The sequence below is a fragment of the Sturnus vulgaris genome, chromosome 6 (assembly GCF_052056855.1).
Source record: "Sturnus vulgaris isolate bStuVul1 chromosome 6, bStuVul1.hap1, whole genome shotgun sequence".
NCBI lineage: Eukaryota > Metazoa > Chordata > Aves > Passeriformes > Sturnidae > Sturnus > Sturnus vulgaris.
In genome coordinates, this window is record NC_142248.1 from 11,112,787 (window position 1) to 11,131,975 (window position 19,189).

The 19,189-nt window shown below is 40.2% G+C and overlaps 1 protein-coding gene across 1 annotated transcript in view; it reads right to left on the bottom strand.

Moving 5' to 3' along the window:
• The window catches only part of LTK (leukocyte receptor tyrosine kinase), a 97,509-nt gene extending 89,141 nt beyond the window's left edge, over positions 1-8,368 (bottom strand). Inside the window, exon 1 of the mRNA XM_014869194.2 lies at positions 8,116-8,368. Coding sequence (XP_014724680.2) covers positions 8,116-8,368 — 253 coding nt within the window. The remainder of the gene's footprint in view (positions 1-8,115) is intronic.
• Between the last annotated feature and the right edge of the window lie 10,821 nt (positions 8,369-19,189).

Genomic DNA, 19,189 nt, shown 5'->3' on the forward strand with positions numbered 1-19,189 from the left:
ACTAACATAACTTCTCCAGTTTACGCATACCTTAGTACAAAAGTGATCTGTAATTTCTTCTGAAACTTAATTGAAAAGTAACTATTGGCTAGATTTACCAAAGCTGATAACCTGTAAACTCACATGCAGCACAAATCCCCAGAAAAATGGTTATTTCTCTATAAAACAGGTAATTAAAAATATTATGACACAAAATCCCAAGCAACTCCTGAGTAGTGTACTGTTTCAGATAACTGCATCCACGGAGGGAAGACAACATGTTTAAAACAAAGGGGTTTTCCACATATTTTTCCTTTCATTATTTTTCACACATACATTATATATATACAGAGGAAGGCACACAAGAGAGGAAAAAGATTGTGTAGGAAACAAAATAAGAAGGTAAGAAATAAAAACCCATTCCTTGTCCAAAATTTAGCAAATAAAAAATAAATACAGCTTTTGGAAGGGAAGGTAAATGCTTGTGTCTCATCAGACCAAACCAGCACAGCCCTAGATCTTCATACATTTCCCAGTTTTCTATCCCTCCAAATAGCTGGGACACAAGCCCTTTTAACACGGCTAAATAAAACCCATCTTGGTTTACTCACCTTGTTTTTCTTGTAATTAATTCACAAGTTTATTTTTTGCAAATTTTGCTGACTTTTGTCTCTAGGACTCCAAGAGACTGACAAACACAATGTCAAGCTCTGGGAAAGTTTAAACTCTTCTGAGAACCTGATAGATCTTGTGATCTATCAGAGGCATGTGGGACTTCGGGAAGGTTGAAAAAAATTAGTGAAAGTGATGACTCTGCTATCAGGGCTGAAAAGATTGATGAAGTCAAGTGTCTCACTAAAATCTAGGCTGAACTGCTTGCCTCCATGGGGTTAAAGAAAGCTTCCTTCAGAGGTTTTAAATACTATTTGGGTTCCTGCAGTGACTATAAACATAGAAAATGCTCCTGTTGTGAACTACATGCTTTAAAATTGTTACTCATGTAAAGAGATCTGAACTCCAGCATAGTACACATCAAAATGCCAAAGAGAAAACTTTAAAAACATGTTAAAAACCATGGAAATTTTAAGCAGTCATGCTCTTCTGTGATTCTATTTGCTGAAGTCAAAGTAATAAATAGGTCTTTAATTGCTCAGAGGTTGGTAGGAAAAAAATATAAAAAGCAAATACTTGGAAAATTTAAACTGCTGTTAAATATAACAACAGAAACAGAAAATTTTTTAAAAATCAAGGCATCCAAGGTATTATAAGTGTCTAAGCATAATCATCCATGCTTCTTACATTGTCTAAAATATTAGTCAAAGCATATGGGTCTGCAAAACCACCAAATGAATTATCCAGTGAAGAAAAGCCAGTCTTCAGTTCTGTTCCAGAGTGAATTCAGCTTTGCCTGAGGTTGCTCGAGTTCAGGCTGACAGCTGCTAACCCTTCTTTTGGTAATCCAAAACCACACTGGCTGGGCTCCTCGTCTCCATTGGAACAGAATTCCTCCATCCTGCTTCACCACCCATCCCTGGCCACCTCCTATCCTCTCTGTGTGTCCCCACAGTTTCCTCCTGCCTCCCTAAGGCCAGCAAAGCAGAGCAGATATTGTAAGGCACATCTACAAGGGAAAGTGCATGAGCAGAGTTCACCCTCAGCATACAGAAAAAGGTCTTGGTCACAGCTGCAGAGCCCCTCAAAACATCCCTGCATCACTGCAGGGAAGCAGGTGCTTCCACCAGCACCTCTGATGTGGAAATCGTGATTCCAGAGAACTGTGACTCTGAACCAGTAACCTGTCTGGTTCCATTCCCACTGAAGTCCAATGTGATGGTCAGTTCTGCTTCAAGGCAGCAAAAAAACTTGCAGTTTGGGTTTCTACTGGCTCCTGAATGCCACAAAAATTCTTCACCAGAACAATGTAGGAATAGATGCTTCTCACCTCCTGTACTTAATTCCGTGCAGCAGAGCACCATCACATCCTTCCATGTCACTTACTATTGTCACTCTCAGTTACTTTTTCACTCCTATATTTTTAATATATAAATATGTATCACCACAAACATAGACACAGAGGAGAGGTGTGGATGCTCTAATTCCAGAAAGTTTGGCTGTTTATGCCCTCAAACACATGCTGTGCTACAAACTGGGAAAAAAAAAAAAAAGCTAACTGAGCAACTGAAATACATGAATAAATGCATCATTCTTGGCTGATAAGCTGAAGCTTATGGGATTTCAGATACCAATTAGCTGAAAATCTGTGATGTCTTATTAAAAGACACGGTTCTTCCATTAGACAGGGCAAAAGTTCATCTGAATTGCAAGGATAAATCAGTGATTTGTGAAAAGACTTCAGCATTTAATTCTATATTATAATTCTATATTTCACTCTCACTCTTGACTAACTCTGATGGGGCTGCTGTACCATAGGTTTTTAAACTCAATCAGTGCTGATGTCAGGATGTTTATACCTTCACAGAGGATAGAATAGAATACCTCAGTTGGAAGGGATCTACAACAATCATATAATCAAAATGCCTAAAATAAATATAAAACCAGTCAGAAATCTTAAGAAGTTTTTTACTAAAGTTTAATATTTTAACAGCCAGCTTTGTGTTAAAGAGAACATAGAGAAAATCAACCTGAAATTCTCCTAAAATGATCACATTTGGCCTGTGACTGAACATCTCACTGAAATTCTGAGCTCTTTACTGTAGTTGGCAGAGTCGCTTTTTCTAGGTGAGGAAGACCGGAATTCTCTGTTTCCTTTAAGGCATTTCCCTCTGTTTCCATTTCTCCTCATGGGTCATCTTTGCTGGTACACAACAGGGAAAAGCCACAAAGTGGAGGCACACCACTCTGAGGAAAGCTCTTAGGAACAGCACACCTGAGGGAAGCAGAATTCTGCAGGGATACCCTGCCACTTGTCTGGGAGATGAAATCCTTTCAGCACTGCAGAGGTCTGGAGAGGTCCTGACACTGCATTTGCTGAATTGTAAAGGTTCTGCACCTTGACTTGCCTCTTGTGCTAGCAGTGCAAAAAGGCAGGAACGTGGCACTCCCCAGGCACAGACCCTCCATAACCTAGTGCTGCTGAACCAGTCACAGTCTGAAACAAAGGCTCTACGTGTTCCTCCTGCAGCTCATAGCACACCACTGTGATCTGCCACCACTCTCACCAGGGAGCTGCTCTCCCTACTCACTCAGAGCTCATCTGTCAGCTACAAGTCACCTCTCACCAAACACCACAATTTTACACCCCTTTTCCAAGCTGGCCTGCTCTCCTACCTGCCATGGTTTCATCTTTGTGCATGTTGTTAGCAGGCTCCATCAAGGCACTGGGTTTCTTACATGCCAGTAGAGGAGAGAAGCAGAGGAGCAATTATAATGGAATGGGAGGAAGAGGAATTGTAAGAGGAAGGACTGATGCTGAGAGGCAGGAAAAGACTATAAGCCTGATCCAATTAATTAACATAATTAATGTCATTATTTTCCTCCTCTGATTTAAGGATTCAATACAAGAATCATGCTTACTCGTAGGAGTCTCAGATAAAAGTCTGCAGATACAGAAGGCAAGATGTTTCATGGCTGTAACTGTATTCCCATAGACATCCATCATTTTACATTAACTATGAACCCTTTGGGTTCCTTCCTCTCCATTTATTTCTGCAAGGAGCTCACCTGCCTCTCCTCTCAGCTGCTGCTTTGTGTTTCTGCTTTTACTAAAGGTTTGGAAAAATTTATTTTTGTTTCTTTTATTTCTGAGGAATTTGATCCAAAAGCAAGCTACAAACAGTACCAGTCACTGTCTGCATGTAGAATACTGAGCATCAGCCTAAGGGAAACCACCTGCATGCACAAATCTAAGTACAAACTGAAATGTGATATTAAAAAATAGCCGGGAAGTTTTAATACTGGATTTTCTAAGATATTGGCAAACCCAAAGAAATTTTTAAAAAATCAAAACAAACAAAAAACTGATCACAGGTCAACCTAAAAATCTTCTGGATCAAAAGTTTCATAAAATTGCAAAGACCAACACATTTCAGGGAGCATTGGACTAGAACAGTTCCTGTCAAAACTAAACATTTGATATTAAATCGTGTTTTATGCTTTTTAAATAAATATTTCACATTTCTGAATGCAAGGCTTTTCTGAAAAAAAAAGTTTGAAATTTAAAAAGAAAATTAAAACCTGTAGATTTATTTGAATATCTCATTATGAACTAACTGGTGCACACACAAAACAAATGAGCAAGTGTAACAGCTCAAAGCCTAGACCACTTTATGAAGCATCTTTGGGTCACACAGTTCACAGTATCAGCAGTTTTCACTAAAATTAATTCAAGATAAAAATTTCTCTCCACTCTTGTCACAAACATCACAGATGCCCGTCTACACACCAGCACAGCCAGCATGCACTCCTTCATATAAAGAAGCAAGCTGAAGACAGGGACCCTCCTGTGGATCCATTTGGGACTCCAGGGAGTGGGAGAGGAATGCTTTTGAAACTTCACTGGAGCGAGGCATCCTTTCCTCCAATTTGATCTCATGGACTAATTAGAAACTGTACAGCTATGTAGCCTGCATAGAAAGATGATTTCTCCTATGGCTGCTCATAAGACATTGACTTCAGATCTAAAGTAACAGTATACATGGCTCACTACCTGGTTTCTACCTCCTCCAACTTAGTTCTCCCTCCTGATGCAGTTTAGCAATCCATGGTGTTTTTCTGCATGTGCTCCTTTACTGTGGGATTCCCATAAACTTTTTTTATCCTTTTACATTCTATTTCAATGAATCCTCAACTTTGTAATGGCTATGACTTCAAAAGAACTGTCCTGTTTTCATTTCAAGGCATCCACCCAACATTTGACTTTCAGTGACAGCCATAGTGCCTTGAATTGGATATTCAGACTAGGCACAGTATATGGAAACATGCTGTCATTTGCACAAAAAAGGACCGTGGATACAACTCACAAGACAAATTTCAAGGATCATTCAATATTCTTCTGGCAGGAACCATTTAAGTAAAATCACTACTGTATCCGTGTGCTGCTTTAACTGAGCAGAGAGAGGCACAAGAAGAAGAAAACAAGAGAGAAGTTCTTCAATGAAGAGACAAAAGAGAGCACAGGGTCCCATCCCTTCCACGCTTGACATGCTCTCCTCCAACAAAGGGATACACAAAGCACTCAAGGTTTGTAACAGTGAAATAGATGCACTGGTTTAAGTTGGCTTACAACAAAATAGAGTCCTCCTATATCTTCCCGCATATGTGCACTGATTAAACTTCAGCCAGTTTATACTCCTTATACAAAACTCAGTCCTGAGAGGCAGATAACTCCAGGAAGAGAAACAAAATGTTTAGGGCTTCTGAAAGTTAGACAAATGCAAACATCCAGGAATGAGGTGTTAATCATGGCCATGCTGATAGACCATCCCACAAACACACAAAAAGCTGGCTGTCTTACTCCTAAACCTGCCATCAACCTTCCTTTGCTTCTCTGCCTCAGAAAGGATTCAACAAAACCCCAAACTGTAACTCTTCACCAGGCTGAAATGAAAGTAAGTTACACTATTCTGTGACGGCTGCACTGCAAGCTTTGGAAGGGACTGCAAAGAAATCCTGACAAAGTGCCTCTACTAATATTATCTCATGGACTGTGGTTATACTCAATAGCTAAACTCTGAGCAACAGCATAAACATGACCACACATTTGGAAAGGTGTTTGAGGTTTGCTCAGGATGTGTGCTGTGCTGTAATTTTGCAGATTGTTGGCTCTCCACAGTCAAAGGCAAGATTATGACATCTAGCCAAGCACAGCCTAGTTTCTCACAGAAGAAAAAAGGACTGATCTACCCATCCCCTTACCAAGCCCAAGTAATCAAAACAAAATAATCCAACATGAAGGCTCAAAGTAGTATCAGTGCTCAAAATAAAAAGAAAATGTCTCTCAGACATTCATCTGGTGGCTTTTTTTCACATTCTTCCTAACCACCTGCTGAGACCTGAGGCTAGCATGTAACCTCAACCTACAAAAGACTCTGAAGTTGCTTTGACACTGAACAATGCATCCCTGTGGATTGAGTCCTTTCCTGGTTTTGTTACCTTTGATTTGGTGGTTCTTTTTCTGAGGGTTTTTTCCTGCTGTTCTTCTCTACAATTTTCTCATAGTGTCTTAATTTTTGCACCAAGAGGAGTTGCAACATCCTCCAGTGTTTCGATGTGCCAAAAATTGTCAGTGGATGGGAACTCTGAAATCATCCTTTTATGATGGAGCTCGTTAGAAACATGTATGCCAGCCAGGAAAATAAAAGAGAGAGAAGACCTGCAAATTCCTTCATCACTTAGACCTTGGGCTTTCCAAATAAAGAGGGAAATGTCAAGCCACTCCAAGAATATGCTCCAGTAAAAATTTTACAGTGGAAATACAAGTGGTTTTTAAACTAATTGACTATGGAGTCTGAGAGCTGACCACAATAGCCCCCATAGCGAGGTAAGCAATCCCCATGTGGAGATTGTGACAGCAGCTACATAGTTAAATGCTCATGCATTGAAGTCTCCCCGGGGTGATTGAGATTATTTTTGGCAGAAGATTGGACAGAGATTGTAAAATGTACGTTTATTTTCATTTAGCTCTTTACTTACTCTCTCTGTAACACACCCTTTTTAAATCTCTTTCCTAATACTGACATGCTTCGTATCACAGACTTGAATATACAGCAAATATAATTATTATTCCATACATTTACTTTATTTGCATGTTGTAAGCCACTCCACCAAAAATACTGGTAAGATACTTAGCAATTCTTGATGAGACCACATGCCATGAAAGCTGAGACTTTAGGGACATACAGCTCTGCTTGCACCAGGTACACTTGTCCTGGGACCCTGTGACAGTAAAACAACCTCCTTCCTCCCAACAGAAGACCAGCAAAAGCCTGGAATCAAAAACTCTGTGCTACGCCTTGGCATGCAATTGTAAATAGGAATAAATTATAAAACCTGCTTAGAAACTGATGTCCCAGTGTGTCTTCACATAAAAGTAAATATGTACAAGTTCATCATTTAGCCAGCGAGGGGAAGTGCACTGCGCTAGCAAGAGCTGGCTGTGGTGCCCAACAACCTGTTTGCCTTTCCCCCTTTTCCCTGGAAGTTACACGATCTGTTACACCGAGAAATACAAAGTGTCTCCCGATCCTGTCTGAGGGTCACGTCGTAGTCATTGTATCTACACTGGGGGTACTATGTAACTGCAGCTCTCTGAGAAGTTCAGCGTGTCCTGATAGAGGCTTTTCTTTCCTAATATTCATAACAAATTTGCTTGCCACTGTGCACATATAGTAAACGTGTCCCACTCCTACCGTTCTCTCCCATCATTGGTTGCATGCACGCTGCCACCTCCCAACTTCTCTCCTATTCCTGCAGCTTCCCTCCTAACATCTCTCCTCTCTCCTCCTGTCGCTCCTTTTCTTTTGCTGTACTTCAGAGCTGACGGTGACAAACAGAGCAGCACAAAAATTCCCTTCAAAACTTCGCCTGAGAACCACTTTCTAGGTGGGAGCTCGTAAGTCCATCTATTTCCTAGTCCCAACAATTACTCCTCTTTTTATCTGTGTCCCTCATCTCTCTGCTTAGACAAAGCATCCTCTCCAAACTACACCTTTTCCTGTAAGCAGCCTTCACTACTCCTGGAGCATAACTCTTAACCCCTCTCCAAAACAGCCCCAAAGAAAACAATCCAGAAACCAGAGAGGCAAAATGGTCCTAGGGTATCGCTGTTAGTTTCATGCCAAACCCTTGTACGAGGACTGCCGGCATCCAGCCTCAGAGCCTCGACAGCGGCAGTTTTTCGAAAACTACAGATCGCCTATTCATTTCAGCAAACAAAATTTACTTACAATCAAGATTTATTTTCCTGTATGTCACCCACTTCGCATATGTTTCATGCCAGTACTTTCAATCTCCATTCCCCCCCCCCCGCCCCCCCTTTTTCCCCTACTGTTCTGAAAATAATGCTTTTCTGGTTTTAAAGCTGAAAGGGAAGGGGCAATGAAATAAGTATTAGCCTCTGGGTAGAAGACGGACTTTGCAAAATCAGGAGATGAGAGGGAAGAAAAATGAGCTCCTTACCCAGAGCGGTGACCCGGAGCAGCAGCTGTGGCAGCCGGTTCATGGCTCTGGGGACGCGGGCTGGTCCCACCCGGGTGCGCGGCTGTGCAGGGGACGAGCCGGGCTCCTGCTGCGGGCTCTGCTGGAGCTCAGAGCCCGGGCTCGGGCTCCTGCTGCCTTGGAGGAAAATTCCCACCTCCTGCTCGGGAAAGCTCGTATGGGTCCTAGAGCCACCCTCCCTTCCTTGCCTCCTCCTCCTCCTCCCGTTTTGCATACCGCTCCTGCACGATCAGCAAATTCACAAGGCAGTCGCTTCAGACGTGAACGCATCCATCTATAAATTTCCACGCATTAGTATTCACTAGGACAAGATGAATTCATAATCTTACTGGCTTGTACCCCTCTCAGTCTTCCCTTGCAGCTGGCCCAATGACACACACGAGATTCATGCACTCCCTGGACTGAACTCAGCTCATATTTAAGATGACAGAGAGGATCCCCACGGCCTGGAAGTGTGTTCGCTGACTTCCCTGAAAGAGAAATTGGACCTATTTGCACAACCTAGATCTCCACCTTTCTTCCCTTAGCGTCACTTATAACCACTTAACTCCCGAGCAAGGCAGCCTCTCTTGGAGACACAGGGTGAAGATCTGCAGCAAAGCGTAGATTCTCCACCTGAGAGTTTGGACATTTGCTCTTTAAACACTTTAAATTCCGTTTTCTTCTGGACCATCTGCATTTCAATCGCACCAGTTCACTCCACCTTCAATTTCTTTGCAGGTGTGTCTTTCCTTCATGGGGAGTTTATTTTAAAATTGATGTTATTTTTATAACCAGAATACATTCTTTACGACCAATTCTCCAGGTAGATACTCTTACTCTGGATTAGGTGTGCTTTAGTCCAAATTAGCATAATTTATTGTGGCTGTTGTGAATTTAACAGGCAATACCCAAGTCTTGAGTAAAATACCATTGAAAATGTAGGAACTGGAGAGCTTTGGACCTGACATGAATTAAAGCCTTATATGTCTGGTGAGCCTGGCACTTACAAGGCAGAAGCCTGCAATCCATATTTAATTGTGATTCATAGAATAGACTAAAAATTTAATTAATTTACTTAACCTTCTCTGAGTCTTCCACTGATATCTATGCAGCACTCAAGGCTAGACTTTATTTTTGTATCTCAATCATTTCTTTGGACCTACAAAATTGCTTTCTGTTCAGCAACACATTGCTACTTTCAGCAGATTTACAGAGGCATATTTTTTAACACAACCTGGATGATTTGGAAGTAAACATCATTCTGAGGCTTTCCTCTATGGCCACATCAATTACAAAAGTACGGTAGCAAGAAAGACAGATATTATTAGTTGCTTACTAGTTAAATTTATATAAACTGTCTCCCAAGCAAAGTAATAGATCAAGACCAGAAATTAAAAAAAAAAAAAAAAAAAAAAAAAAAAAAAAAAAAAAAAAAGCAAAGCTGCCAGCTTTCCATCTCTTCATAAATAAATACCTTGGCTGAGGCTCCGGGATTGCAAAGCAGGTAATTTTTTAATCCCAACTGGTAAAAAGTAGAGGTACCTCAGGAAATTTCCGTACTTATGTAAACCCTCTGTGAATAGAAATATAAATAATCTGTATCTTCAAGGAAAATACTGGTAGCAGCAGCAGACATTCTTTCTGCTAATAGTCAGTTTTAAGGAAATTTGTATTTATCATGGTTTTCATTTAGTTTGGCAAAGATAGATGAATTCTGAGGCTCATTACCAAAATATGAGGCATTCTATAAAAAAAGGGATAGATGCATTTTAATGCTTTTAAGCAGAAGGCAAAAGCAGAAGATAAGGTGACTAATCCTCGCCTCACTAGCCACTTTTGAGAGGTTGAGTCCTGGCTAAGCAGAGTAGACCTTGGTCTACTGGAAGGTTCATAATTAATCCTCAACAAGATAATCCACATCTGTCAAGCAAAGAATTCACCCAGACCAGACAAAACCTGTTATTCTAGGGAATCAAATATTTTAAAGATAATGGACAGGACACAGAAAAACAAATATTTCACAATGAGAAACACGAAAAGATATACAGAGTATGAAAACAATAGAAGTCAGAACAATGCCCAGCATTTGGAAGTGGGATAGGAATTACAAGTAAGTGCCATTCACCAACAGTGGGCAAGGGCTATCCTTGCACAAGAGCATGCATAGAAAACGAAAAAGCCCAACACCAACAACAAGAGAATGGCAGCAACACAACTAATGCAGAGGAAACCTCTGTAGAAGTAATTAGGAGCAATGGACAATGCTGCATCATCAGAGAGCTGAACTGCCAATCTGGAAGCAACTGGGACAATTACAAGCTTTTAAATTAGGCACTTATGCACCACAGCACTGCCAGAATCTGGACACCAGCAGCTGAAAAAACCCACTGGTCTTAAATAATGGTACCATCTTTGGCTCATCAACACAGGAACAACCTACTGGAGCCCAGGAGAGGGAAGACGATGTGCTCATGCTATTCTTACATTCGTCTGAGGGCACCCATTATTGCAAACACAACACAGAAAACTAACCCGTCTCAAAAACATTTGGAACAGGGTTGCAAGACAAATTGCCACCATTCTACCAAGAAAATGCCTCAGAACTGAAGGGAGATGAGGCACTAAGCTGCTAAGCAAGCAGAGCTTCAGCAAGCAAGGTTTAGCCAGCGCCACAAAAAAGGAGTTTTCACTTACATGTACACTCAGGGGACAAAAATTATAATCAGGGGGAAATATTTCTCACATAAAAGAAGAAAGCATTGATTGGTGACCGATCCAAAATGCATTTTTTCATGGGACACCAAGCAAGGCAAATGTTCGTGTAGCATCAACTTTGAGAGATACTGTTCCCTCTTGGGCTGCATGGTGCATAGAAATACACAGCACATTTTTGATAGCATATCCAGCACAAAAGTCTGTATCATGACATTTTGATCTAATAAAAACATGAGATAAATGAAGTCAGATTTCATAAACTTTGCATGAGAAATGAGCTGTAAAGCAAAAGCTAAAAAATATTCCTTATGATGGAAATAATATCCATCAGAGCAAGGTGAATGGGGTGATGTGGTACAGACTGGGTACACTAAGATTAAGGAGTTGAAACAAACACAAAATATGTAAAGAAATTTGTTCCCAGTCAGCCTGCCTTAGCATCCTGAATACTGGTCTATAAAACTCTTTAACAGATACAGGATTCGACTACTACAAAAACATCTGGAAACCTGAAGACATCAACCAAAGATGTCTCAGTGACAGAGATGGTATCCAAAGCACAAATCTAACTTGTCCTTGGATTCTTTTACTGAGAATATTGATAATTTTTTTAAAGTTGTATAGTCAGACTTTGAGACCAGTCACTTATCCATAAAATAAACTTGGTGTTAGCATACATAAATAAAGAAAGAAGATTTGGCTTTACTCCATAGCCATTAAAGCTTCATGTCTTCATGCGTGGAAGAACTTTGTGACCTGAAACTGATCATAAAACTCTTTACAGCCTAAGGGACCTGGAAATTCTCAGCCTAACCTTTCCCACAAACAAAAAAGCTACAAAAGTATTTTAGTTTCAAATATATTATTTCAATGTTCCATAAAAACTTAAGCAAGATCTGATGATGGTTAGACATATGATCTCTGGAGTACTTTACAAAGGAGCTATGAAGAAAATGCATTCAGAACCAGATTTTATATTTGTTGCACATGCAAGCTCTTAAAGAAAAAATATCTATCTGGGGTCAGACAAAATGTGAATTTTGATTGCTACAGACATCACTGAGGGCATGCTCCTACAAAAAATGATTGGGGCTAGTGCCACAAATAACACCAGTTGCTCCAAGTGGTGTATAATAGCTAAAAGTCAGGCTTTACCTCTTAAAATGATAATAGGTTAAAAAGCGTCAAATTTAATTGTTAAATGTGACTTTGTTACAATGCAAATTAAATCCTCAGACATTAGGCAACAAAAGTATTAAAAAGGACATGCACAGAACCATTGACGGATTTAAAATCTAAAAATTGGAGCAATGAGATTTTATACCAGCCTCAGATAAACAGCAAGTTTGAGGAAATTGTTGTCATGCTTGTTGCACAGGACAGAAAGAGAGGTAAAGATGTAGGAGGTGGAAGGAGGGAAAAAAAATCCTGATGCCCTAGAGCAAAGGCAGCATAGATTTTTCACTGCTGCAGGGAGAACACAAACTTATTTGTGCCCTAGACTATCAAATTCATTACTGTGTAGTAGAAAATCTAAGAAGTCGTTTGTCCATGACAGTACTATGCTTGCTACATTTTCGAGTACCTGTGTTAGTAATGTCTGACAACAAGGCGTCCTTAATGAACGTGAGATTTAGCAGTTTGCAGCCAAATATGTATGAGGCATGTCACTGTAAGTCCCCATTATTTCCAGCACAGCAGGTCAGTAGAAAGCAGTGTCAAAATAATAAAGCACCTACTAATGAAAGATGATAGAGGCCATATTCAGCCCTGTTAAATCAGAGCATGGCACCAGCAAAGCATGGCTTGTCGTTTGCTGACATTTCATTCAATGGAAAATTGAAAATAAGAGTGCCTGTGCTACTAGGAATGGATGTGAAGAGCCCCTGGGGACTTGTAGCTATCTAAGGAGACAGATGAGCAAAGACAGCAATTCGAAAACAATTTGAAAGTACCTGGAGCCCATGTCATTTACCCACGACAGAAAACTCACACCTGTGAAAGCAAAACAGGCAAAACAACAGAATGGATGCCAAGACAGATCAAAAGTCACAGGAATGTGTCACACAAGTAAGGCCTCCCTGTGAGTCAGCTACTGTGTAATATTCCCAGGAAATTGCATTTTCCGAAGAGCCTGCTACATACATTTAGAGTTACTGATGCTATCTGTCAACCTATATGACCAGAACTTCCTAAGAGCCTATGGATGCAAAGGCGTTCTTCTTTCAATAGCACCTTAAGCTCATAGATACCTGAATGACTCACTGAATTTCTTGCTGACATCCCGAGTTTAAATCACAAGTCATCTCCCACAGCAATGGCTGGACCATCAGCTCTTGTAGCAACAGCACAATAAGGCATTTAGTGTTTCCTATAAGGGCCTGATGTTGTCTAATACAGAAACCAGGTATGAGGGATAGCTAGATCTCAGTGAAGCACCACAGCCACAGAGCAACTCTTCATTGATCTGTAAGGGATTCCAAGAGTGGCATGGGAATCACTAAGCAACATTTTCTTAAACTAGGAGACCACTTCACCTGATGCTTTCACCGCCTGCCTTGGTTTTTTTAAAGAAACTGTCAAGATGAGCTGCAAAAACATTCAATTTAGAAGATAGTGACTACACAGTGACTATAAACAACACTGGCATTTTAATAGCAACATTAGTCGAGTGGTATTGATGATTGATGGTGTGGATTAGGCAGCTTAATGAGTTCAAAGAGAATGTGTGTTGCATTTTTATTTTCTATAATATAGTCACAACATTTTATTCAAATTCAGAGTCAGTCATTTCCATAACCAGCCATATTACTGTTCAAATAATACATTTTTGACAGTTTCAGATGATGTGGTGCCATTACCCTCCTAAGTTAATAATTTATTAATGTTTCGTGCATATTTCCAACATTCCAGCATGCTTATCTATTGTTCCAGCTTTGGATACTCTTGAGTTGATTCCATATGTTACCACTTATGCAGGTAAGTGAATCACAGAATACCAAATGGAAGAGACCTCAAGGATCACCTGGCCCAAACTTTTTTGGCAAATGCACCGTGTAGACAAGACGGCCCAACACCCTTTCCAGACAAATCTAAAAACTGTCCAATGTTGGGGAATACCCCACTTTCCTGGGGAGATTATTCCAATGGTTGATTGCTCTTGTGAAAAATTTTTCTCTAGTGTCTAATAAGAAACTCCTTTGGAGTAACTTGTACAAATTATCACTCATCTTCTCTCTGTGATGCCTTGTGAAAAGACAGTCTCTCTTGAAAAAAAAAAAAAAAAAGAGAGTCTTCTTTTGGCCACCCTTTAAATACTGGAATATGATGATAACGACTCCCTTAAACCTTCTTTTTTCAAGGCTGAACAAACCCATCTTTCTTAACCTTTTCACACAGAGGAGGTTTCTCAGTCCTATGATAATCTTTCTGGACCTTCTCCAGCCTATCCACATCTATTTTGCATGACAAAGACCAAAACTGAGCACAGTATTCCATGTGTGGTCTTCCAGACCCCTTTAATGTCTTATTAAAACCCATGGTTTTAATCTCAACATATTTCTTTAGGTCTAAAAACATATACAGGACTCAGCTTGTATTGAAAAGCCCATAAAATTCTGCATTACAGGTGGATAGCACTGAGGAAGTCCAAGCAGTTGAGCAAACCAAACTTCATCAGTTCTGACTTTCTCTGTGAGAATATCAATAGCAAAGTATCAGCAGTAATGCAGACATACAGTAGCTGTGCCTGAATTCAGAGTGCTATGGAAGACTGAATTGTACAAGCTCAACTTGGAGGCAGAAAACAAAGTCTTTGCTCTCTCCACCTCTTGATTATGAGTCCACCTGTCTGTCTGCCTCTCCTGGTTGAAAAAATACAGCTATGGGTGTGACTGACACACATTTTAAGGAAAAGCTCTTCTTGCATCTGATGACTGGGGACCAAAAGACAGAAAAGGATTTGCAAAAGATGGTAGGAAAAAGGGCAGGAAGAGAGAAAGGATTTTATATACTTGCTGTTCTGAACAGATCATGTGGCTATTGTGTGTAATTGTGCACTGTCATAAGGAATCAAGACCAAAATTTTCTTGAGGAATCACAATGAATTTCTGTCATGTCTGAATTCCTCCAGGAATTCTTCTGGTATTTCATTTCTGGGCTATGAGAAGGCAACTAGCTGCTTCATTCTTAGGGATGTGGCTCAATATTTGTAGTTGAGTCATTAGCACTCAATCTGCTGCATCATCATCATGTGCAAGGCTGTGCCAAGAGACAGATGTGGCAGATGATCAGCATTCACAGTTTGTTTTGCTGAGGATCAACACAAAGCCCAGCAGAAAGCAATGAGGACAAGCATTAGTTATGCCCTTGCCTGCTCCTTGTCACTCCTCCCTCCTGAGCTAGAGCCTCATGCCTAACCGTGATGCTGCCTGGTACTGCTGAGACTTCCAAGGGTGCCTTTCAGGTGACTCCTGGAGATCTCCAGAACTCTCTGCCTCAAACAAGTTCCTTCAGCAGCTTTGGTAATATACACACAAATATCTCAGCCCTTACAGGCTTTTTCCTCTAGAGGCTGTTAATGCATCTATTATTATATTAAGCTTCCATCATAACAACAGTTTCTACTCAGAGTGCTCATTAGTCACCTCCTAATGATATCATAAACCTAGTCTCTGCATAGGCAGAGATTTGCTATCTCTGCAGATTCCTTCAAAATCTTTTGTTTTCTCCTGTGTTCCTTTTTCTCTTCATTCCACCAATGAGAAGAAATATTCATAGTCCTCAAGGACTTTAGTGCTCATATGTGTGGTAGGAAAGTGCTTATTGCTCTTTCTTAGAAGAAATAGAAACTTGAAGCACAAAGATATGAACAAGCAAGTCTTAAAGGCATTTGGATACCTAGGCAGACAACACAACTGCTCCCTTTAGTATCAACAGGATTTAGGTCTTAGAAAAGGCAAGCAGTGAAAATGGTCCCTTCAGATTGCTCTTGTCAGTTAATGGAAGAACTCCTAGATTTCTTGCAACTTCTGCCAGATCTTGAACTCAAGGGTGTTGAATTAATAGCCTGAGAGAGAGTATCTCTGGAAATCCTGAAAAAGGATTTACTCTCCTAGACATATTTGAACAACACTAGCATCTTACAACTTTTGTGACATTTATGACAGTAAGGCACAACTGTTAAGAGTGGCTGGTAGTCTCTACATCCATCCAACCACGGGTCTCTCTCTCTGCCTGCTCTGTAAATCTGTTGTCTTTTGTATCATATCGAGTTCTTACTGTGGTTTTTGACTGGTCATGGATACATTTTATACTTTCCATCCTAAATGTACGGCACAGCTCTGCGACCTGAAATTAAATCGAGGGAAATATGCACATTTAGGGGTTAGGAATAAACTCCTACCCAGCCTTGCCATTACATGACATGTCCAGTTTATCTTCTGGTTCAGGGTAAAGGATAGAAAAATATGAGTCTATTTGCACTGAGTAGACATCAGATGTCAATAGATTTCAGTCAGTCCTCAAGTCAGTTCAAAGCCATCTTCTGTATTAATCCTTTAAGTTGTTTGTGTTACCTCTGAGGGACACAGAGTTACAGAAAATACACCTCATCTCCTACAGAATTTCCATAAAATAGTATTCCAGACACAGAGATATTTTTGCAGCCTGTATGTGCAGCTTTACACTTGATTCTGGCAATGTCACCTTTTTCTTAGTGTGTGCTCTCACTTGCCTCTTGTAGCACTGAGTCCCTTTTTGGTTCCTAAAGTATCTGCTCTAAGTCCTACAATCACAGCGGGGCTCAGAAGGGATGTAGAGGTTCCTAGTGAACTCCACAGCTTGGTATGGTCAGGAAAATGCTCTCATCCACACTCAGAGTTAATCCCTTGCAGGAATGGTCTTGGATCTTACTGCCTGTGGTCTTGGTTCCACAAGAATTCCTTGGGCCCAGCTACGTATATAGGCTAAGTGAGCAGGTAAACAACAATGAATAAAATGCATTTGCAGTCCTCAAAGGCTGGTTTATATGTTAGTGTTTCTGACAGAAATATTAGATCTCAAAATATCACTGAGCAAGATTAATCCAAATACCATGAACACAAGCACCATGATCATCATGAATGCAATCATAATGACTTATACAGAGCCTCGGATGATCCCATCCCAATACAGTGTCACCTGCAGCCCTGAATAGGATTCAAAAAACAAACTAGACAGAATATTTTTGGTTCAAGTGTGAAGTCTTTTAAGAGCTGCATAAAGAAACATAACACAGAGACAAGCCCATTTTGAATACTGTGCTATACCAGCACAAAAGCGCATCTAGAGAAACAGATTAAAGAAAGAGAATAAAATTATATAGGGCAGCGTGATAAATTCAAGCTAAGGAAGGCATCCAAAAGCAATAGCAGCTGCCATCATTCCATCTGCCCATGTTCTATGCAACACACAGGTAAGCTGAAACACTTTGGTTTATAGAGGTGTAAAATGGAAAGCCATCACCAAACAATGCTGTGATAAATCAGGATGGTGGAGGGGTAGGGAAGAAAGGGGTAAAAACCTCTAGGCTACATAAACTAAGGCCTGAAGGTTACACCACAGCTTGTTATTTATTCCTCCACTACACTGAGTTGCACTGGAATTCTGTTGGTTGGTGTCAGAGCTGTCAATGTTTCATTAACATTACACTGAACCAGCAGAAATTCAGTCTGATGTACAATAGATATTTTCATAGCTACTGAGGACACCGTTTTTCCCTTTGATGAGGAGCAACTCTATAGCAGAACTCTCTGGATACAAAACTAGCAAACTACAGGCTGTATCACATGACTCCATGCTAAATATGCTGTCAAGAAAGAGCAAGGTATTCTATTTCAAGACTGAAGTTCTACATCTTTTCTCACTTGATCCTCACGTCAGTGTTGTCAAAGCTCTCTTAAAGCTTCGTGTTGTGTTAGAGATCTCCTCATGGCCCTGTTATTCTGGTTGGAAGAAATGACCCTATGTGAGCATACATTCCCTGTGGATTCAAATTCTCGAGTTCAAGTGTGCATAGCACAATATAGATATTCTTGAAATCAAAAATAGATATTGAAATGCAATAGAAATGACTGACAGTTGATGTATCTGTCACTGTTTACACACAAAAATCATATAGTGGCAAGTTTCAGGGACCTACTTTCTTCTCCATGATTACTCTGCAGCAACTTTCCAGTTTGTCAAAAGATAATTACCACCATCCTCTAAGTGGGCTGCAAACACTGACTATGTTGTCCTCCATTGTAGATCTCCAGTTTTCAGAGATAGTGGGATTGTCTGTATATCTTTCCTAAACCGGAGGAGAAACCAGGAAATGCACTGAAAATCAGCTATCAGTATAGATTATTGAAACATATTCTTAAGGTAAATCATTACAGCAACCTGTCATCTCTTCTGAATTAAAAGAGACACCAGTAATTACTCTTAGATTTCAAGAGCTTGGTGAACATAATGACATACATTTGTATTCTACATGCTTATTTTACCAAAATGAGATTCTCAAGCTCATTAAATAAATTCCAGAATTTTCTATCACACCAGGAAAAGACTTAAGTGTCAAAAAGAAAATGTAGCTGGCCATAAGGCCAACTTCTGTTATAACGTCTGTTTTTTCATGATTTTCTATTCAACTTCATTTTCAGTTATATTGTAGAAAATGAGTGCTAAGGCTGGTTTGTACTTTGCACGGAATAATCAGCCAGAGTCTTTCCCAAAAGCTGTGAATATAAAGCAAGAAATCATTTGGCCAAGCATCAAATACTCAACAGGTCTTTCTCCTCAAAGAGCAAGATGCCTTGCATAAGAAATGGTTTGGCACAGATTCTGGCTATAGCAAACAAAAATTATTTTTCGAATTTGCATAACCCTGATTTTTTAATAGGGTTACTGTGTGTTCTCTTTTGAGGGCCATACACCACCACCCCACTGCCTCCTTGGAATTCTCTCACAAAGCAAAGCCTGCTCCAACTCCAACTTTTAAAAAGCAACTTTCTGCATACTCAAAGCCCTTACAGGGGTCTGATATCGCAAGTGTGGTTGCGCTGGATTTAGGTGCACAGTAATAATAGCTGTTAATAATCTGATCTGTGGGAAGCAACCCATCAATTCATGCAGACGAACCACAAACAATAACTTTACCTCAAAAAATTGTCTGGTACAGGTAGCCAGGTGGGAAGCATGTGCATTAATAAGCAAGTACAGTACTGTCTTCCACATCCTCAAATGCTAGGAAAAGCAACTGTGGCTGCAAAATGTCTTCACAAAATTATTTGCTTAAATGATATTTACTCTGAGTGCT